Genomic DNA, 18,998 nt, shown 5'->3' on the forward strand with positions numbered 1-18,998 from the left:
CTCATTGGGCAAGTTTGTGATCTTAATATCCTCCGAATGGCCGAGTTAGAAAAAAATTCAAAAATTAGCGACTCAGACAGAAGATGTTTTTTGAACCAGGCTATAAATAGGTTCATTTCTGCTTTGAAAATGGCTTTTTTTGGCTTGGTGTGTATGTGAGTTCCGTACAGGAGCCAGCCTCAAGCGGACACTCCAGAAACAGAAACAGCAGATTTTAGCACTTCCACATTGTCTCATATTCTTAGACTGGAGGTTGCCGCTTGTTTCAGACCCGAGCTTAGTGTGATTTAATGTATCTGTTATTCGCTACCTACCTAAAAGATAGAAAAACTCAGATATCCATGTTACTACAGAGCAGTGGTAGCAACCCTTCTCATGACTCGAGCCACTTTAAAATACAGTCATGCCTAAAGTGCCCATACTCACTTCTTTTATAAAATCATTAACAGTCAATAGGAAGGTCAACTTAAATAGGCTGTGAGACATGGTATAACTTCCTACTGCTACCTGGTTTTTAACATTACAGAAAGTTTTGAATGTGTTTTTCTTTTTCCCATACTTCACTAACACTGTTTTCATGTTTGGTCTCAAAAAGATGCTCTTCACTTGATATCCTACATACCACACTTTCGCAGCAAAGGGAGAATATTGCTCGATCTTTGGCCATCTCTGGCAATAAATCCATACTCCCCTGTCTAACCGTGTTAAAAAGAATGACTGGAACTTGGTTTATTTGCCTTTATAACGATGCTAAAAGGATGCTATTGCGAGCTAGCAGACTGAACTCCCAAGAGATTTGTGATGACGCACTTGCAAGACAAATTCGTGCACCTGTAAAGTTACAATTTAAATTTATTATTTAATGTTATTTGTTAGATTTTTATGTAAGAACATTTATAGTGTGCTCAATTTCTTGTGAAGTGTTGAACAAATAATTAAACTGTTGTATTTTATTCTGTTTATTTATTATATTTCTTTTGTCCTCTGCCTCATTGTAATTTTTCTCTGTGTGCCAACATAAAATAGCCATAGATGCCAGCTATGGCGCCCTTGCCCCAGGTTGCCTACCCTTGATATAGAGAAAGATTTTGGTTGGTGAATTTTCCAGTTTGACAGAATCATTCTTTTGGCAGCCAAAAAGGCTAAACCAACTGCTTTAAAAGGATTTTCAGCTTCATCAGGCTGATTTGAAGGTTATTTTAACATCACACCAAATGTTTCCCCAGTCTGCATGGGTAGATTTTTTTAAACCTTACATAGCTTGAAAAATATCCACAGTCTATTTTTTAACATTTGTAGAAAGAAAAACCTTTAATTGCTCTAAAAATGTGTTTATGTTTATGAGTATTTTTGCTTTTTCATTCGTGCAAAGAGTTTTATTGATCTCCGTCTCTTCTCTGCTCCTCCAGACCCTCATTCAGAGACCCAGGTGCTGGAGGGAAAAGGAGGGGGCTCAGGCTGGCCGGGAGGATCAGAGCGCCGAATGGGGCTGTTTGCGGGCCAGCACCCCCGTCCCCGAGCCTTTTCCCAGAGTGCTGTGCACACCCTGGAGCAGAGGGAGAGGGAGAGAGACCTGGAGAAGGTACGAGGTTGTTAATCTGTAGCTCAGAGGCAGATAACAAACTCTGGAGATTAGAATAAAAAAGCAAGTGGAGTCTGAATCACGTGCTCGCGGTCTTGTTGGGAGTATTATGAAAGCACTTTGAAGACGTCAGTTGTGTCCAAGAGAACAAAGAAAAAGTAAAACAAATAAAAGTTTGGAAAATAAAGACAGCAGATGAAAACAGGGTGAAGTTGGAGTCTACGAGCTCCGACTGATGCATGCACTCAGCAGACGTGTGTCCTTCACACTGCAGAGCATTGGGCTGAACTTCTCAACTGAAAGCACGCTGTTGAAAAACAGTTCAAATGGACGCTCTTTGTTCTTTGTGTGAGGGCTCGAGTTGTTGCTGCAGAAAAACCCACTGAAAGCTCTGGGGGAGCTCAGCCTCCAACTTCAAAGGTTTCACTTTCTACTTTTTTAGCTCCTTTGAAGGTGCGAGCCTGAAGTTTGCTGCTTCACTCCTAATCACAGAGGGATAGGTCTGCATGTGAGCTTTTTTGTTCTGAAGGCCTTAATGCTATGTTGTGTGTGTGTAAGCGAGCTTTGAAACAACAGATATGTGATGTCTGTGAGAAGTTTTGAGCTTATCATGAACATCCTCCCTATAAAGTCGATGACATCATCTAGATTTTTTTTTGAAAAAGTTTTTAAAACTCTTTTTTTTCTTGTCAGGACGACAGTTTGTTTCGCCATCGGCCCCTGCCTCAGTCCCTCTACCAGGGCGGGCCAAGTGAGGACGTGACCAGCGATGAGGAGCGTATGGTCATCTGTGAGGAAGAGGGGGATGATGATGTCATGGGTGAGTTAGGCGAGCAGCAGCAGCATAGTGGTCTTGTGGTTGTTAAAAAGACTGTTGCATAACCACAAGGTCATAGTTTCAGTTCCCATAACAATCAGTGTGTCTTTAAAAAGCTTCAGCCCTCTTAGTCTCAGTGTCAGCAAAACCTGAGCTGAAAAAAAAGCAAAGAAAGAAAAAAAGCTGTGTCATCTGCTAAGCTCCAGCTCTGGACTGTTAATTACTGGTGTTAAAATATAGCCGTAACAAAAGCACACATTTGGCTTTGGTGGTGATGAGCTGGTTTAGAGCAGGGGCGTCCAAACTATTTTCAAAGAGTGCCACATTTGATTTTGTGAAAATGACCAAGACTAGCAAGTCTTACTGACATATTTGAATATAAAAGCTCTGTTTCTTAACTAGTTGTGTAATATTTTCTGAAAAAAAGTGTGTCATTAAATGTCAATCAAAACATTCTTGAACCATCATGACAGACTCATGAAATCAGACCCCACCTGTCCTTCAGGCTTCTCTTGATACTAGATGATCAGTGGTCAGTTTTCTGCAATATGTGGGAAAAATGTTAGGACTTATTTATGACAGGATCAGGATCTGGATTTTATCAGGATTGATTTTCATATTCAGACTATTTTAGAATAAAATAGCATTGAAAAAAATATGCTTTATTTATCCCCGAGGGGAAATTCAAATTCAGGAGTCACAGCAGCAAAACAAAAAAACAAAAGTAAGATAGTGTAGAGAAAGTGCAAAAAGGTCCATAATAAAATAGATGATGACAGCTTGTCCATCATTGTCCAGTTCAGCCAGCCTCCACCTCCACAGGGTCCAGGACTGAGCTTCTTCAGCAGTCTGTTCCGTCTCTGTCTCCTGGATCCTGTCTGCTCACAGCAGGTGAAACTCTTCCTATGTGGCGTTGGTGTCTGATGTTAGCTCCGTCGGCCACGTCTGTGAATAGCATGATGCTACTCTGCCCTCTCGTATTTCCTCTGTTGCTGGGTTAGCACAGCTAGCTTGTCCATCTTATTGGAGATAGATTTTACGTTCCCAATAACGATGGATGGAAGGACAGGTACATGTCGTCACTTCTTAGCTCACACCTGAGAATCAGTACGTCGTCCTCACCTCCTTCTCCTCACCTTGTGGGAAACATCAGGCCTTGCACCAATTAGCATTGACATGCTACAGGCTGCTAACAACTGATTTCACATGTAAACAATGCAGCCATGGTTACATATAGGATCTCCAGACAAACACAGGACCAAAAAATAGTGCACAATGCTTTATGCACAGTGTTTTACTTTTAATCTAGTCTTGTGTCTTTTGATGTGCTTTTTAAACTTGCACATTTTTACATCAAGATAAATCCAGAACTCCATCAAGATAAAATCTAGAGGCTTGATTTAGTGGAAGCCTCTTCCAGATTTATGCCCCAACACTATCTGTTGTTCTATCGTAGCCCTACATGCAAATTAAATCACCACCCAGAAAGAGCTAAAAGAGTACTGTGTTTGCCAAAGCTGTTTAAATGCTAACATCTGATTTCTGTGTCTCATGTTTAGAGGACTCCTGTCCTGAAGGCTCCATTGACCTGAAGTGTAAAGAAAGAGTGACAGACAGCGACGAGGATGAACCGGACGGACAGGTAATGAATTTGTGCTACTATTGTCCATCATGGATAAATCATTTAAACTCAGATTCCAGATCCAAAACCTTGCCTGATTTGTTGGCCTAAAAAAAAGTTTGTAGCCTTTGAGTGAACTTCTAAAGTATGCAGCCACAGGAGTTTTTTCTCTCACTGGCCTTGGCATAGAGTTCATTTCACTCAGCCTGTGGTTTTTCAATTGTGCTGACATTAACATTTTAAATAGCTTTGCATTTTTCTGATACATTTATACAAATTAATAATCTGCATGGATCAAATGTTGGTACTGAAGACAGGGATAACTCATGATATCGAAGGTGGTCTTTGAAGAAAATGCCTCGTTTGTTGAAATCCCGTCAATCTTCACTGGGATTTACTTTAAGCCTGGTTTTCCTTCTCGTCCCTGGTCCTTTTTACATTAAGGCTTTGCCAAACTTCCAACACTTTGCCTTTGTACTTTTACACAGAGTATTATTGATCTCCAGGTGTGTGATCTTACATGGCATCATAGGAGCCTGAGAGGCATAACATGGACAAACAGCACAAGCTTTACAGTGGCACCTTTCTGCCTCTCTAACTACCTCCAACACCGGCGAGGCTATGAATATGTTTCTGTGGTTTTCACATGGGCAACTCAGCTTAACAAAGCTGTAACAGTCCTGTCTAAAAGGGGCCTGTGTCCCACGCTCTTCCACCATTTTAACTAGATTTGTAAAATATAAAACACGTATAAAGTTGCTCTTTCCTGACCTGTTTACAGTCTTTGTATAAAGCTACATATTCAGCTCATTCAAGTTTACATCTAGGTCTTCACAAGCTAAAGGAGTTTGGTATTTCTGAAGCTGGATTTTCAGTGAAGAGCTTTGAAGAGCTCAGTTTAATTCTGCATGCACAGCATCGTATCATTGGTGGTTTAAATTGAGCTTTTTTCTTTCTGAATTCATTTTTCCCATCAAACTTTAAAAACCAAAAGAGTTACTACAAGTTAAGAGACTTCTGTGTTCACAGAGATGAGAGGAACTTTACATAGTAACTTTCTGGCTTTGATCTCTCCCTCCCTCCGTCTCCCCCTCTCCTCCCTGCAGCATGGCTTCCAGCCAGTGGCTCGCTCCTCTCTCCCCTCTTCCTCACCCTCCATCCCTCACTCTGACTCCACCTCATCTAAAGGGAACGGCAGCGGAGGAGGGGGAGGAGGAGGAGGTGGGGGTGAGGAGGGATCTGAGAGGAAGAGAAAGAGAGGTACAGACGGAGGAGAGGAGGGGAGCGAGGGAGGATCTAAGAGAGATGAGACAGCAGCAGCAGGAGCAGGAGGAGGAGGAGGAGAAGGAGGAGGGGAAAGTGGGCAGGTTGTTTCCTCTCTGTCCATCGCAGGCTCGTCACCCAGCACCCCAGCTTCCCTCACTTTGGCTCAGCAGGGTTTGACCCAGGTCCTCAGCGCCGTCCGCATGGCCCCCACTATGGTGACCAATGTGGTGCGACCCATCGCCAGCACGCCCATCCCCATCGCCAGCAAAGCAGTGGAAGGAGTCGTCCCCCTCAACTCCCTGCCCCAGGACAAGAAAACAACTCTCCTGATTGGAGGAGGCGGACCTCAGCAGCTGCCAATCAACGCAGGGGGTGGGTACCTGTCCTCATCCTCCTCTCCTGGTCCAGTCAGTGTAACCCCTTTGGGCAGTGGTGGTGGCCTGGTCACTAGCCTAGTTCTTGGTGGGTCCTTTCCTGCTGCCCAACCTGTGCAGCTCCTCAACCCGCAGCCCCCGCAGCCGCACGCACAACCCCCGCTTCCTGTTCTCCACCCTACAGCTGCCACCTCCTCTCACACACCTCCCACCAGCCTCAAGCCACTAGCTCAGGTCCAGTACATCCTGCCAACCGAGAGCCCCTCATCCCCTCAACTTACCCAGCAGCACATTCTCTCCCTGCCCACCAATACCGCCCTGGCTAACGGTGTGCACTCGGGGGCGGGGATCAGAGTCGCATCAGTCAGCCCCGGGACCAGAGGTGAGACAGAGAGAAACAATTGGCTTCACTGGTCTTCATGTTTCCACCAGCTCTCTGAAAACTAAAAAAATAACTGTAAAACTTTGATTCTGTTATCGTTGTAGATTCTTTTCTCATTAATCATCTTCACAGGAAGCTCTGAAAATAGATTTGATTGGCTTACATAAACGAGAGGAGAATGATTGACAGGAGAAACACTGTTGACATGAGTATGAGCGCCTGCCGCCCACACATGCCTTAATCACTCTCTATTCATAAGAGTCAAAAGCAGCAGAACATTGTTCTACTCTGTTATCAGCCAGGAATTTCACTATTATGAGTATCTGAAGTGTCCTCTCCGTCTCAGTGTGTCTCCACCCACCCGTAGCTCCTGAGCTGTCCTCACCTCTCTTATTTTGGCTCGATTCATCTGTTTCTCCAACTGAGTGTTTTTAATTCTCTCTATCTCTCTCTTTCTCCCTGTCTTTCTCACTTATTAGTCCAAACACAGTCGCCCGTCTTGCAGAGCAAGATGTTGGTTCCCATGGCAACAGTCAGAACAGGGTCTACTCCTCCTCACCCTTCCATTTCCCTGGTCGCTCCGCCTCTTCCTGTGCAGAATGGCCCCACGACAGGAAACAAGGTAAGAAGGTCAGATTGGCGACTGAAAGAAGTGTCAGCAGCAGAAGGAAGTAGACACTCCTGTGGTTGCTGACAGGTGATACAGTAGACGAATACACTACACATGTTCCAGAAAAGTACGGAAGTATTTGGGTTACAGATGGATGGAGTTACAAATCTTCATCATGCCATCATGATGCATTGTTTACTGTTTGTATAAGGTCAAATGAAACAACAAAGAGTTCTTACTGAAATTACTTAAAAAATTACATATTTCATACTGATAGAAATGACATTTTAGTGGATTAGTCTGTTTGTCCAATAAAAAAAGTTAACTTTTTAAAATTTTCCTGAACTTTCTGGACCCAAAGAGGCTTTTTTTTCATTGTTGTATTTCTGCAATAGTGACCTGATTAACTGATGTTGTCAAATAATTTCTACTTTCTTTAAACTCATTGAATAGTTTCGGTAATTTCAAGCAGAAATGTTCAAGATTTGCCAGTTCCACTCTAACATTGAACCTCTGGTGTTAAAAAAACCAACAGTGCATTGAGCTGCAGTTCCACAAGTGACCACTTGAGGCTCGGACAGCAAACACAAACCCCATTTCAACCCATTTTGGCATCATAGACTGTACAGCATGTGTTTCCAGAATTGAATTACAGGAATAGCGTATCGTCCCAGCCCTTATGACATCACTGTCTGTTTTTTTTTTTTTTTTTGCCAAGTATATTTATTGTTTTTGTTTATAGAAAAAAAAAACAAAAAAACAGAACAGAACATTCCGGCACAAGTCAGATGGAGGTAAAAAGCTCAGTCCGTCAATATATATATATATATATATATATATATATATATTGAGAAATAAATAAAAAATAAATAAATACATAAAATAGATAATAGTAAATAATAAAACCATGACAGCATCAAGAGTTCACATTATGCCTCTATAGAAAAGGGCTGAAATGTCCAGACCAATGTATGACATAAAGGGGTCCCAAATGCTATGGAACACTTCATCTTTGCAATGTAACAAGTTGGTTAAATAGTCCAGGGATATGTATTCAAGCACTGTCCGATGCCATTGAGTTTTAGTCGGTGCTTTGTCCAAGATCCAATTCAGAAGGATACATTTCCTGGCACAAAATGTGAGCATCTTATAGAGTTGTCTTTTATATTTTCCGATTATTGTGAAATCTGTCATTCCAAGCAACATGTTCAGTGGATTACATTCAGTAGTAACAGAGACAGACAGTATCTTATCTATTTCACATTTTACAACATGCCAAAAATGTTGGATTTTTCTACAGGACCAATAGCAATGTGTAAGGGTACCCACATCCGTTTTACACTTGGGGCATAGCGGAGAAAGGTCTGAACTAAATTTATGACGTTGAGAGGGAGAAATATGCACACGGTGTAAGATTTTGAGTTGCATAGCCTTTACCCGGTTACAAACACTTAATGAATTTGCATTCCTCCATATATTTTCCCAGTCCTCATCTTTTATGTCAATCCCCAATTCTTTCTCCCATAACCCTCTTAAATGAGAGGTGCTGGTGCTGGAACAATCTTTTAATAAAGTATAAGAGGACTTTATGGAGACTTTAAACCTGGGTAAAAACAGATGCTTTTCAAAGTCAGAGGTAGATTGATCTGTGAGTAAAGATGTTTTCCTCCGGACGTAATCTCTCACTTGTAAATAGCGGAAAAAGTCCTGTCTCTTGATATCATATTTATTAACCATTTGATCAAAGGACAACATAGAGGGCCCATCCATTAAGTCTGAGTGAGTAGAGATCCCTTTAGTTGCCCAAACCTGAAATCCAGAATCTGTTATTCCAGGTGGGAAGAGAGGATTATCACATAGAGGTGTAAACAATGAAGTTAGTTGAGATCGACCTTCAAGTTTTTGAACAATTTGCCATGCCTTAACAGTAAAAATTGAAAGTGGGTTGCTGCAAGATAATTTAAGATTTTTAAGTTTTTTCAAAAACAGTAAATTTTTTAAAGGAAATTTGGACATGGAGCCCTCTATGTCGAGCCAGAGAGAGACAGGATTTTGAACCCAGTCTGCTGCAGCGCGCATATGAGCGCTGATCTGATACTTCCTTATATCTGGGAGGTCAAGGCCTCCTTTTGAGGATGGAAGACATAATGTAGAAATTTTCAAACGCGGCTTCTTCCCAGCCCAAATGAAGGAACTCAGCCAACCATTTAGAATTTTTATGACTTTGTTAGAAAAAAGGATTGGAATCATTTGAATGGGGTACAATAGTCTAGGCATGACATTCATTTTTAGGAGTGAGACACGGCCCAACCAGGAGAGAGGCAAGGCCTTCCATCTCTCAAAGTCTGATTTAATACGATCAAAGAGTGGAACAAAATTACATTTGTACATCTTATCAAAATTGGGTGTTATCTTTATACCTAAGTATATAAATCCGTCCGGTGACCAAGTGAAGGGGAAAGGGGAGGGGACATTAGGTTTCTCATTTAATGTCCCCAGAGGCATCACTTCTGATTTGTTGAAATTTATTTTATAGCCTGAAATGGCACTGAATTCTTTAATAGTATCTATGAGAGAAGGGATGGACACTTCAGGTTGAGTCAAGAAAATGAGAACGTCATCGGCATACAAACTTATCTTATGATGCCTCTCTCCAATAGTTAGACCGTGTATGTCCCCTCTGACCCTCACAGCCTCAGCTAAAGGTTCGATGACCAAGGCAAAAAGCAGAGGGGAGAGAGGACAGCCCTGGCGTGTACCCCTCTGAACCTGAAAACTAGAAGACTTCAAACCATTTGTAAGGACTGTCGAACAGGGTTCATTATATAAAAGCTTAATCCAGCTTATGAAAGTATCGCCTAAACCAAATTTATGCAGAGTGTAGAAGAGGAAAGGCCATTCGACACGGTCGAATGCCTTTTCAGCATCAAGAGAGACAACAAGACCACGCATTGACTTTTGTTGAAAGATTTGAATCACATTTAGTAACCTTCGCATGTTATTGTATGAGCTACGGCCCTTAATAAAGCCAGTTTGGTCGTGGTTAATAAGCAAAGGGAGCAGCCCTTCCAAACGTTTCGCTAGCACCTTTGAGAGAATTTTTAAATCAACGTTTAATAAGGAAATTGGTCGATATGAAGTGCAGTTTTCAGGTGGTTTCCCTTTTTTAAGTATCAATGAAATATTGGCTTCTCTTAAAGACATGGGCAGAAGCCCTTTCTCAAAGGAGTCATTGTACATGTTGAGAAGTGGATCAACCAATATTTCTTGAAATTCTTTATAGAATTCAGAACCAAGTCCATCGGGTCCTGCTGCTTTTCCAGACTGCATTCCCTTGATAGCATCTAGAACTTCTTTTTTTGATATTGGAGAATTCAAAGTAGATCTCTGATCCTCCGTAAGACTAGGAAGACTGAGACGAGAGAAAAAAGCATCCATTAAATCTGGAGTATCACTATGCATCTGCGAGTCATACAGGTTCTCATAAAAAGATCTAAATGTTTTATTAATTGATGCTGAGTCAAAAAGTTGTATACCATTTATATCTTTAATTGAAGAGATGTTTTGTGAATCAGATTTTTTTTTTGTGAGGTGTGCTAGATATTTGCCAGGCTTATCGCCATGTTCATACATTTTTTGTTTAGCAAATCTGATTTTACGTTCTGCCTCATTTGTTAGTAAACAATCTAAAGCTGAGCGAAGAGCAGAAATCTCCTTAAGTTTACCATTTGAGGATTTAATGAGATAATCCTGTTCAGCTTTTTTCAATTTGGATTCTAATATTACTCTCTGTTCAGCATGTCGTCGTTTTTTACTTTTAGTGTATGAGGTAATTAAACCTCTGGAGTAAGCTTTAGATGTCTCCCACAGTAATGATGAGTCATCTGTAGAAGCGGCATTGATAGATAAAAAATGCTTGAATTCCTCTACAAAGTATGTTGTAAATTTTTTATCATATAGTATAGAGGGTTCAAAGTACCACCTTCTAGTCCGGTTGGGCATATTCCCAGGGCTAAATTGAGTAAAAACCGCAGCGTGGTCTGATACGACTATATTACCTATAGAACTAGATATAAATGATGGCAGTAGAGCTTTTGGAGCAAACAAATAGTCAATACGTGTATAACATGAATGCACTTTTGAAAAAAAAGTGAATTCTTTGTCTGTTAAATGTTGCGCTCTCCACACATCTACATATGACAGTTCTTCACAGAGTGTTGTGATAGTATTGGCCTGAGGTAATAGACGTTTTCCTGGTGGAGATTTATCCATAAGTGGGTTTAAATGGCAATTAAAATCTCCTCCAACAACTGAATTCCGAATGTTCAAATTAACTAACTTTGTAAACGCAGAGACTAGATGGTCCACAGGCTGACCAGGTGGACAGTACAGACTCATAAACACGATTTCCTCTCCATACAAGACACCCTTAACAATCACATAGCGTCCTCCTGTATCTGTGTAGCAGTCTTCAAATTTGAAGGGTAGGTTTTTCCTGATTAAGATGGCCACACCCCTACTCCGGGATGTGAAAGAAGAAGAATAGACATGGCTGAAAATCCCCTGCTGCAATTTAGCATGTTCTTTGGTATCTAAATGTGTCTCCTGTAACAAGGCCACATGAACCTGTTCCCTTTTCAGATAATTCAAGACCTTTCTCCGCTTTACTGGTGTATGAATGCCATTTACATTCCAAGTACAGATATTGATTGCTGCCATAGTATTATGCTTACTTATGTGGGACAAAACATTATCTGAATTAAATTCCACAGGTGTAACAGAAGATCACTCCCATACAGAAAAGGCCGGAAGAACAAGTAACGAACAGTTGAAATAACAAAAGTAAAACGAACATTGCCTAAAACTGGCGAAGTTATACTCACTATCATTCTCCCAAACTGTAGGAGTACAAGTGAAAGGCTTTCCTGACAGCAGAAGTAAATTTTTATCATAAGGGGAAAAAAAAAGAAAAAAAAAAACAACAACCAAAACCCACAAAGTGGGGGGCATCAACGCCAGAAATTTACCCACTTATGAATAGAAAATGTCTGTATATTAGTTATTCAAATTCTCATGTTAGATGTACATGTTATATGTGCAGCAGGCTACTACTCACGTCATATAGACGATGGAAAGTCCACGTAAAAGTCACAGAAAAAGGCTTTAATCCAACGCCATCTAGGTGTCCGACTGTTCCAGAGTCCCCAAGTACTTATCCACATCTCCTGGATCCGAGAATACCTTGGTAGTCCCAGAGTGAGTAACTTTAAGCACGGCGGGGTACAGCATTCTGTACATGGCACCCATAGACTTAAGGCGCCTCTTCACCTCATCAAAGCTTTTACGCTTACGGACAACCGCTGCTGAGAAATCTTGAAATATCATCACGGTGGCGTCATCATATTTCAGTGCCTGGTTGTTCTTGCTTTTGTCCCACGACGCGCTCATAATCTTTTGCTTGTCCCGAAAATTGTGAAGCCTCACAACCACAGGACGCGGTCTCTGGTCACGGGCTGAGGTCCCCCCGACGCGGTGCGCCCTCTCCACTTTAATGCGGCCAGTTTTTGTCTGAATATTTAAAAGTTTGGGGAGCCATCTCTCAAAAAATGAAGCGGGGTCACCACCCTCTGCTCGCTCCGGTAGGTTGAGAACTCGAATGTTCTTGCGTCTCCCTCTGTTTTCTAAATCATCTGCGCGTTCAACGAGCTCATCCATCTTTTTCTCCAGCGACTTGAGCTTGAGCTCCGTGGGCTTCGAGGCATCCTCTATCGCCGAGATACGGGTCTCGGCCTCAGTAATGCGCGCTTCGTGGTTCTGCAGCTGCTCTTGTTGTGATTGCAGGAACTGGGAAACTGGTTCGAGCTTATCCTCAAAAACTTTAGTGAGGTTTGCTGTGACAGCGCGGATCACCTCCTGTAGCTCTGGATTCAGTACCCCACCGTCGCTGGCTGGCATGTCTGTAGCCTCGTTAGCTTCGCTGTTAGCTCTGTCTGCAGCGTCAGATGCAGGGCTTTTGCTGCGTTGCCTGTTGTCAGACTGCCTCAAAAAGTAAGTGTTGATGCTCATCGTGGACTAAACAAGAGAAATAACAGCCTTGCTGTATAGCAGTGGGTTTTAAGTTCAAATATCACAAAAGTCTGCGCCAACACTCCCCTACCCAACCTTCCTTCACGCCGCCATCTTGAAAAGCCTCCCACTGTCTGTTTTTGAAGCAGTGTTTTTCGACTTAGTCGGTTGTTGATATATTTGAAATGTTGACTCAACTTAACTTTCTGTCGATCTGTTGTGAGGTAAAAAGGTTGAGCTGTGGTGACTTGAAAGATTAATATGCAGTGAGAGCTGATAGAGAAATGAGTTGTTCAGAAGTAGGCTGTGAACTTGATTCTTTCGGCCTTTTTGAATGGGTGTGTATGTGGCTTTCAATGCCTCTGCAGCCAGCCTCAAGTGGACACTTGAGGAACTGCAGTTTTACTGGTCCTGCATTTATTTCAACATTAAAAACCAGAGTTGGTTGCTTGAGTAGTATGCCTTTTTTCAGCAGAATTAAACCTACAATTAAACAGCATAAGTTTTGCGTCTTCGTCATTAGACATTACTTATTTATTTTAATTACAATGGGTTGAGCATAATTACAGGTGTGGCTGATTGGAGTGACAGGTGGCCATGTTGTGGCTGTTTGTTTGGAGTCTCTTTTCTGAGTTTGTAAATTATTCAGATGGTCTTTGGTGTCAGAATTTTAAACATGTTAATCACCTTTGTTGGGCTTCTGCTAAATATTGAGACTTAAACTAAGTTTGAAAATCACGTGGCTTCTCTTATTTATACCTGATAATCATTGAAGTCATGTTTTCTCTTCATGCTTGAGGTATTTGTGATGAGTTTGTTTCACACTCCTGATATGTCAGGGATGAAACGGTGTTTAGATTTAAGGATATCAATTGTTGGTTGCTGCTTTGCACCTCCTTCGTCATCACGAATAACCTGAGGAGAAATTTGTTCTAAGAATGAAATTCAGTGAGAAATCTGATCCAGGAGGGACTGTTTTTTTCTCAAACAAAGGTCTGGAATCATTCTGAGAACCATGAAACCACATTTGATATTCATGAGTCTGTCTCACACGAAAACATCAGAGATGAATGTTTTATTATCAGATGAATGTTAGGAGCTGTTCTGTGTCTTATTTTAGATCGTTGGTGAGGAAAATCTTTTATTTTTCTGATTTTTCTCGTCTCTTAAAGATCATCCAGATCGCCCCCATGCCTGTGGTCCAGACCAACGTTCACCCTAGCGGTGCAGCAGCAGCAGTGCATCCTGGGAGCCCTTTTCCTGTTTCTGTGGCAACAGTGATGGCTCCTGGTGCCGCGCCTCCACAGACCGTTCTCCTGACCTCTCCACCCACCAGGTCACTAACATGGGCCAAGCACCTGAAAGACAGCAGCATGTAGCCGCTTTGATTCTCCTCTGTCAGCTGGTCGGGGATCTCTCTGAGATACTGCAGCTCAGCCAGTTTACAAACAATCGTTAAAAAAAATAATGTGATCTTCTTCACAGCTGATATCAGAGGTGAATCAAATACTGAACTGAAAAATAGAAAATCAACAATTTCTATAATGTTGTCCTGTATTCAAAAGCTAAATGCCCCTAAACCTAGTAGCTGAATATCCTGTTCACTCTTGTTTTTAGTAGGTAAAACAATATGTGGAGTTTAAACTGATCATTCTGACAGTTAGGCTATTTAAAGTGAGAAACAGATTTTTTGGTGCTGTGGTTAGTGCTGTTGCCTCACAAAAAGAAAGTTCCTGGTTCCAATCCCTAATGAGGCAGGAGCCTTTTTTTCCTCCCACATGTTCATAACTTTGACTGGTCACTCTAAATCAGGGGTGGCCAACCTGTAGCTCGCAAGCTGCATGTGGCTCTTTGCCTTTCGGTGTACAGTTTTTTGATCCATTCATAAAAATAAATATAGTTATAGTTATGAGTAGAGGTGTGCTGATCAATCTAAAATATTGATATATTGCCAACGTTGGGATCAGTGTTGATCAATACTTCAGTGATGTGATTGATACTTAAGTTTCAGTTTCTCTTCTCCACATGTGCACCCAACAAACCTCACTGTGGTTAAGATTATAGATGGTTGGATGAAGGATTTTTATTGGGTAAGGCATGACAGCAGTCAGTATTTAATCAGTAAGTAAGGAGGTAATTGTTTGAAAATCAGTAGTGATGATGAAATTATTAAATGAGGATCTTTCAAACTATTCTTTTTCAGTTTTTTCAGCTCTGACACTCCTCATTCTTTCTTTTAGGATCACTTATGTCCAGTCTGGTCCAGGAGTCACGGCAGCCACACCCCAGCAGGCCACACCCACCCAGGGCCCAGCTTATCTCCAATCATCTCTGGCGACTCTTGGCTTCGCTGCAGTTGCCCCGGCAGGGCAGGCTCTGGTTCAGCCAATCGTCGGTCAGCCCCCACTTTTAGCTCCAGCTCCGCCCCTGAGCTGTCAGCCACAGACCCCTCCAGGTCAGGCCTCAGGGACCGCTGTGCGTCAGGTAAACACAGGACCATAAAGTCTCCAACAGCAGTGTGTTTGTGTGTGGCCATGGGGAAGATTTGAAAAACTTAATGTCAGAAGAAGCGAATAGCATTTCATGAGAGGCACATTGAAAAGAAGTCTGGCTTTTCAGCAGATTTTATTTTGCTTCTGAGGATTATTTGTAGGCATGAAGGTTGATTAATTTATGAACCTTTTCATTTATGAGTTTTCAGTTTTAAATCTCTGTTTTTCCAAAGAGTCCATGGTTTATATAATGGTGGAGGAATTAATTAAGCTTCATCAAAGTTTCTTGTGTTGAGGCGTGGGGTTTGATTTTAAAAAGCCCATGCAGCTCCAGAGGCAGACGGCTCAAAGGTGCTAGATGCAGAGTCCTAGTATCAATAAATCATCACTACATTTGTTTTGAAGAAAATTTTAGTAAACAAACATGAAAATCATCTGCAGTCTTTTTAGGTCTTTTTAGTTCACATTTTTGGAACAAATTTTGAAAACTTTTCTGTGAATCAAAAGCCAAAACATTGATTTTTTTTTCAATTTTAGGAGAAAAAGATAAACATCATTTAACTTTTAGGAGTCTCTGAGGGAGGATTCTGTCCCCTATTCCAAAAAGATGTTTTCACCTTCGCTTTTTCTTCCAGTTCAAAACAAATAGTATGTTACACAAAATCCCAGTTTCCACTAAGCGGTTCAGTTCGGTTCGTCTCGACACACATTTTCTGGCATTTACTCAGACTAATCCAGGGACAGATCCCCAAATAACAGAGACTAGCTGTCGCACTTTTTGGGACCTTCCCAGACTAAACCCATCAAGTAAAATGTCACGTATGTCACTGTGTGAAAGCAGCTGTACTTCTCCTAGCAGCACACAGCCTTCTCTAAGACAAAGATTGCTCTTTGTATCAAAGAGCCACATGGAAATCAAAAAGAAGACGAACTTCTGGATGTTCCCCATTGTTGGTCTTTGTTTACTGTATTGTGTTTTTCTTATTTGTTAGATTTATTAGCAGGGTAGCACTATTCTATGACTTCACTGATGCAGCTATCGGCATCCGGCTTACACGCTGCCTACCACTAGGGGGCATGGTTGGCTGTGGAAAAGCAAACAGGACCAGGCTTAACCGAGCCAACCCGTACCTGCTTGGTGGAAATGGGGCTAAAGAGTCTCCTGTCCTGACACCTTTCCATTTTCCCCCTTTAGGTACTTACTGCCATCTACCCAGCACCAACCATCGCACTGCCTACTGGTGTGGTCTCAATGACAACTATGCCACCTGCAGCCGCCGCCCCAGCCCAGGACCTGATAAAACCTTCCTCACCGTTGGCAACAGGGGTTCAGGGTTCACCAGTGGCGACCCCTCAGCCAAACATGGCTGTGGATATTGACCCAAAGGTGGAGGTGAAGAAGGAACTCCAGATTGATGGTCAGGCTGAAGATGCAGGAAAAGGATTGTCCTCAACATTTGCTACCTGTATGACTAATGCAACAGCAGGTAATGCTCCCCTGGTTGGGACCAAACTGTCTGTCTTTTGGTGTCACTTTGGATTTGTTGCAGAATCAGCAGATATTTCCAAAATTGTCCACAAAGAGAATCTGTTTCTCAGACATGAAATGAGTCCACAAAAAAAAAGTTTCACTGTGCATTTTTTTTAAACAAGGTTACAGTATTATTTTTAATCAAAGTTTGAAACCATCTTTGTCCCTTACAGTAAAAAAGGAGGAGGACCTCTGTTTTCAAATCAAAGAGGAAAATCTGAGAGACGGACACAGCAGAGAGACTCTGGACGAGGTGGACAAAGAGCAAGACAGAGGGAGGAAGGAAAACCGAGAAAAGAAGGGAGATGTAGAGACGGACAGAGAGGACATCAGCAGGAGAGACAGCAGCAAAGAGGTGAGATCAATCCTGTCACACTTAGTCTCCTCTGATCAAACCCGACATTCACAGAAGCTTTGGTCAAGGATCTTTCAAGGCTGCACAAAGATTTTTTATCACTTCTGCTTGACAACTTTGAAGAATCAGGGCATACACTGCTTTGGAAGAACATACCAGAATGATATGAGGAACAAGCTCACATTAATCCTCATGCCTCTTCTCTTAGGCTGGACCTCGTTTCAGTCCTCCAGCAACCTCAGGTTTGGACCCCCCTCCTCCTCCCCCTACGGAAAGAGAGGCCCCCACCTCCTCAAAGAAGATCAAGTTCAGACCTCCACCTCTCAAGAAAACACCCGACTCTCATGACAAGTAAGGATAAAGTTCTGATCCCATGCAGCCTGTTTTTCAAGGAATCGAAGTGGATCTTCCTAAATGAACACAGTAGTTTCTGAATTTTCTAAGTTGAAAGCTTGGGGTTGATACATGAAGGTTTGTTCTGAAATCCTTCGAGTGTTTTGTGATGATTTAATCCCTGTCTCGTCTTTGACTGCAAGAAAAGCTTCACTCTCAAAGTGCAGAGCCATTTGCTGCGATCAGACTTAAGTTATCTCTCGGCTGGAATCTGTGCCAAACTCAAACAAAACAAGTCTGCTGAATCCTTCTGTCTTTTTGGTCAATCTAAGACAATGTTCTCTGAATTTTAACAGTTTACATTTTCTCAAGCTGAGAGGACTCTTTAACACTAACTCATCTTCTGTCATTATGGCGCGAAGCAGCTTGAAGATGAGATGCAAAAAATCTGCAAAGGACACCGTTTGGTGGCTTTGTTTAACACTGATTTTCACACTTAGTGTCATCTAGCTCCAATTTTAGTGTGCGACCAAACTTAATAGAATTATGTTGGAAACTCTTTGTGTGCTGGATGTGAGTGGGTGGAGAGCGCACCCTTATGTTCTTTATTTAGACAGAAGCAGAGTGGTGCTGAGGTCACAGGGAAGAGAAAGCCTTGGCAGCTCTCAGCCTTCAGGCAGGAAAAATGTGTTGAAATTCAGAGGACATCCCTTGATATTTCATCCAACAGATTAATGGGCAAGGGATCGACATGACCGCTCTGTTCTCTGTGTGCAGGGTCTTGTCTGAGACGTACTTCGAGGAGCGTTTTGCTGAGCTTCCAGAGTTTAACCCTGAGGAGGTCCTTCCTTCGCCCACTCTGCAGAGTCTGGCTACCTCACCTCGAGCCATCCTGGGAAGCTACCGCAGGAAGAGACGTAACTCTACCGGTGAGGAGCAGAGAGAGCTACAGACTGGGATCAAACAGAGACAAAGAACAAACACAGTTAAATTTGGCCCTGTTTGCACAGAAACTACATTACAAAAGAGCCTTGTGTAATTTAGAAATAGCTGACCTCCTGTTGGACACATTTGCACCGCATATATCTACAAATCTATATGCTTCCAAATGACTGTAGAGCAGGAGTCTGCAACCTGGAGCCTCATGTGGCTCGTTGACTCCTTTGCAGTGGCTCCTTTTAATTTTTTTTTTTTAATTACGAAATTTTTGTGAATTTTAAATACAGGAGGTCCTCGACTTACATGGTTCTCGACTTTATGACACCAATAAATATATGTGAGCGAGAAAACAGAGAAGATTTTGAAGTTACACTGCTCTGTTCCTAAGCTCCTATGACACGTACTAGTTTTTGACACGTATAAATACACAGCTCCACAGTGCTACACAGTCATAAGCATTGTCCACTTTGTCTCGAGTCGGTATCCTCACCTTTTTCACATCACAAACACATAAAGGAAAAACAGTATCAGTATAGTGGATGTATTTGGATAGTTTTTCAGAGATTTAGGGGGTATTAAGGGTAAAAATCCAACTTACACAGAATTTTAGGTTGCCACTCATCAAAGGAA

At 42.0% G+C, this 18,998-nt stretch overlaps 1 protein-coding gene across 3 annotated transcripts in view; it reads left to right on the plus strand.

Annotated features, from left to right (window-relative positions):
• Positions 1-18,998, plus strand: part of cica (capicua transcriptional repressor a) — a 50,082-nt gene that overhangs the window by 26,185 nt on the left and 4,899 nt on the right. For 2 of the 3 annotated variants that reach the window (XM_074686927.1, XM_074686928.1), the window contains exons 9-19: positions 1,410-1,582; positions 2,276-2,402; positions 3,959-4,041; positions 5,127-6,042; positions 6,522-6,664; positions 13,891-14,054; positions 14,959-15,202; positions 16,406-16,697; positions 16,915-17,096; positions 17,305-17,447; positions 18,207-18,358. In XM_074686927.1, the coding sequence (XP_074543028.1) occupies positions 1,410-1,582; positions 2,276-2,402; positions 3,959-4,041; positions 5,127-6,042; positions 6,522-6,664; positions 13,891-14,054; positions 14,959-15,202; positions 16,406-16,697; positions 16,915-17,096; positions 17,305-17,447; positions 18,207-18,358 (2,619 nt within the window). The remainder of the gene's footprint in view (positions 1-1,409; positions 1,583-2,275; positions 2,403-3,958; positions 4,042-5,126; positions 6,043-6,521; positions 6,665-13,890; positions 14,055-14,958; positions 15,203-16,405; positions 16,698-16,914; positions 17,097-17,304; positions 17,448-18,206; positions 18,359-18,998) is intronic. The other variant, XM_074686929.1, reaches the window with a different exon arrangement.

The sequence above is a fragment of the Halichoeres trimaculatus genome, unplaced genomic scaffold, assembly GCF_033239565.1.
Source record: "Halichoeres trimaculatus isolate MK-OKI-2021-1 unplaced genomic scaffold, fHalTri1.1 fHalTri1_scaffold_14, whole genome shotgun sequence".
Lineage (NCBI taxonomy): Eukaryota > Metazoa > Chordata > Actinopteri > Labriformes > Labridae > Halichoeres > Halichoeres trimaculatus.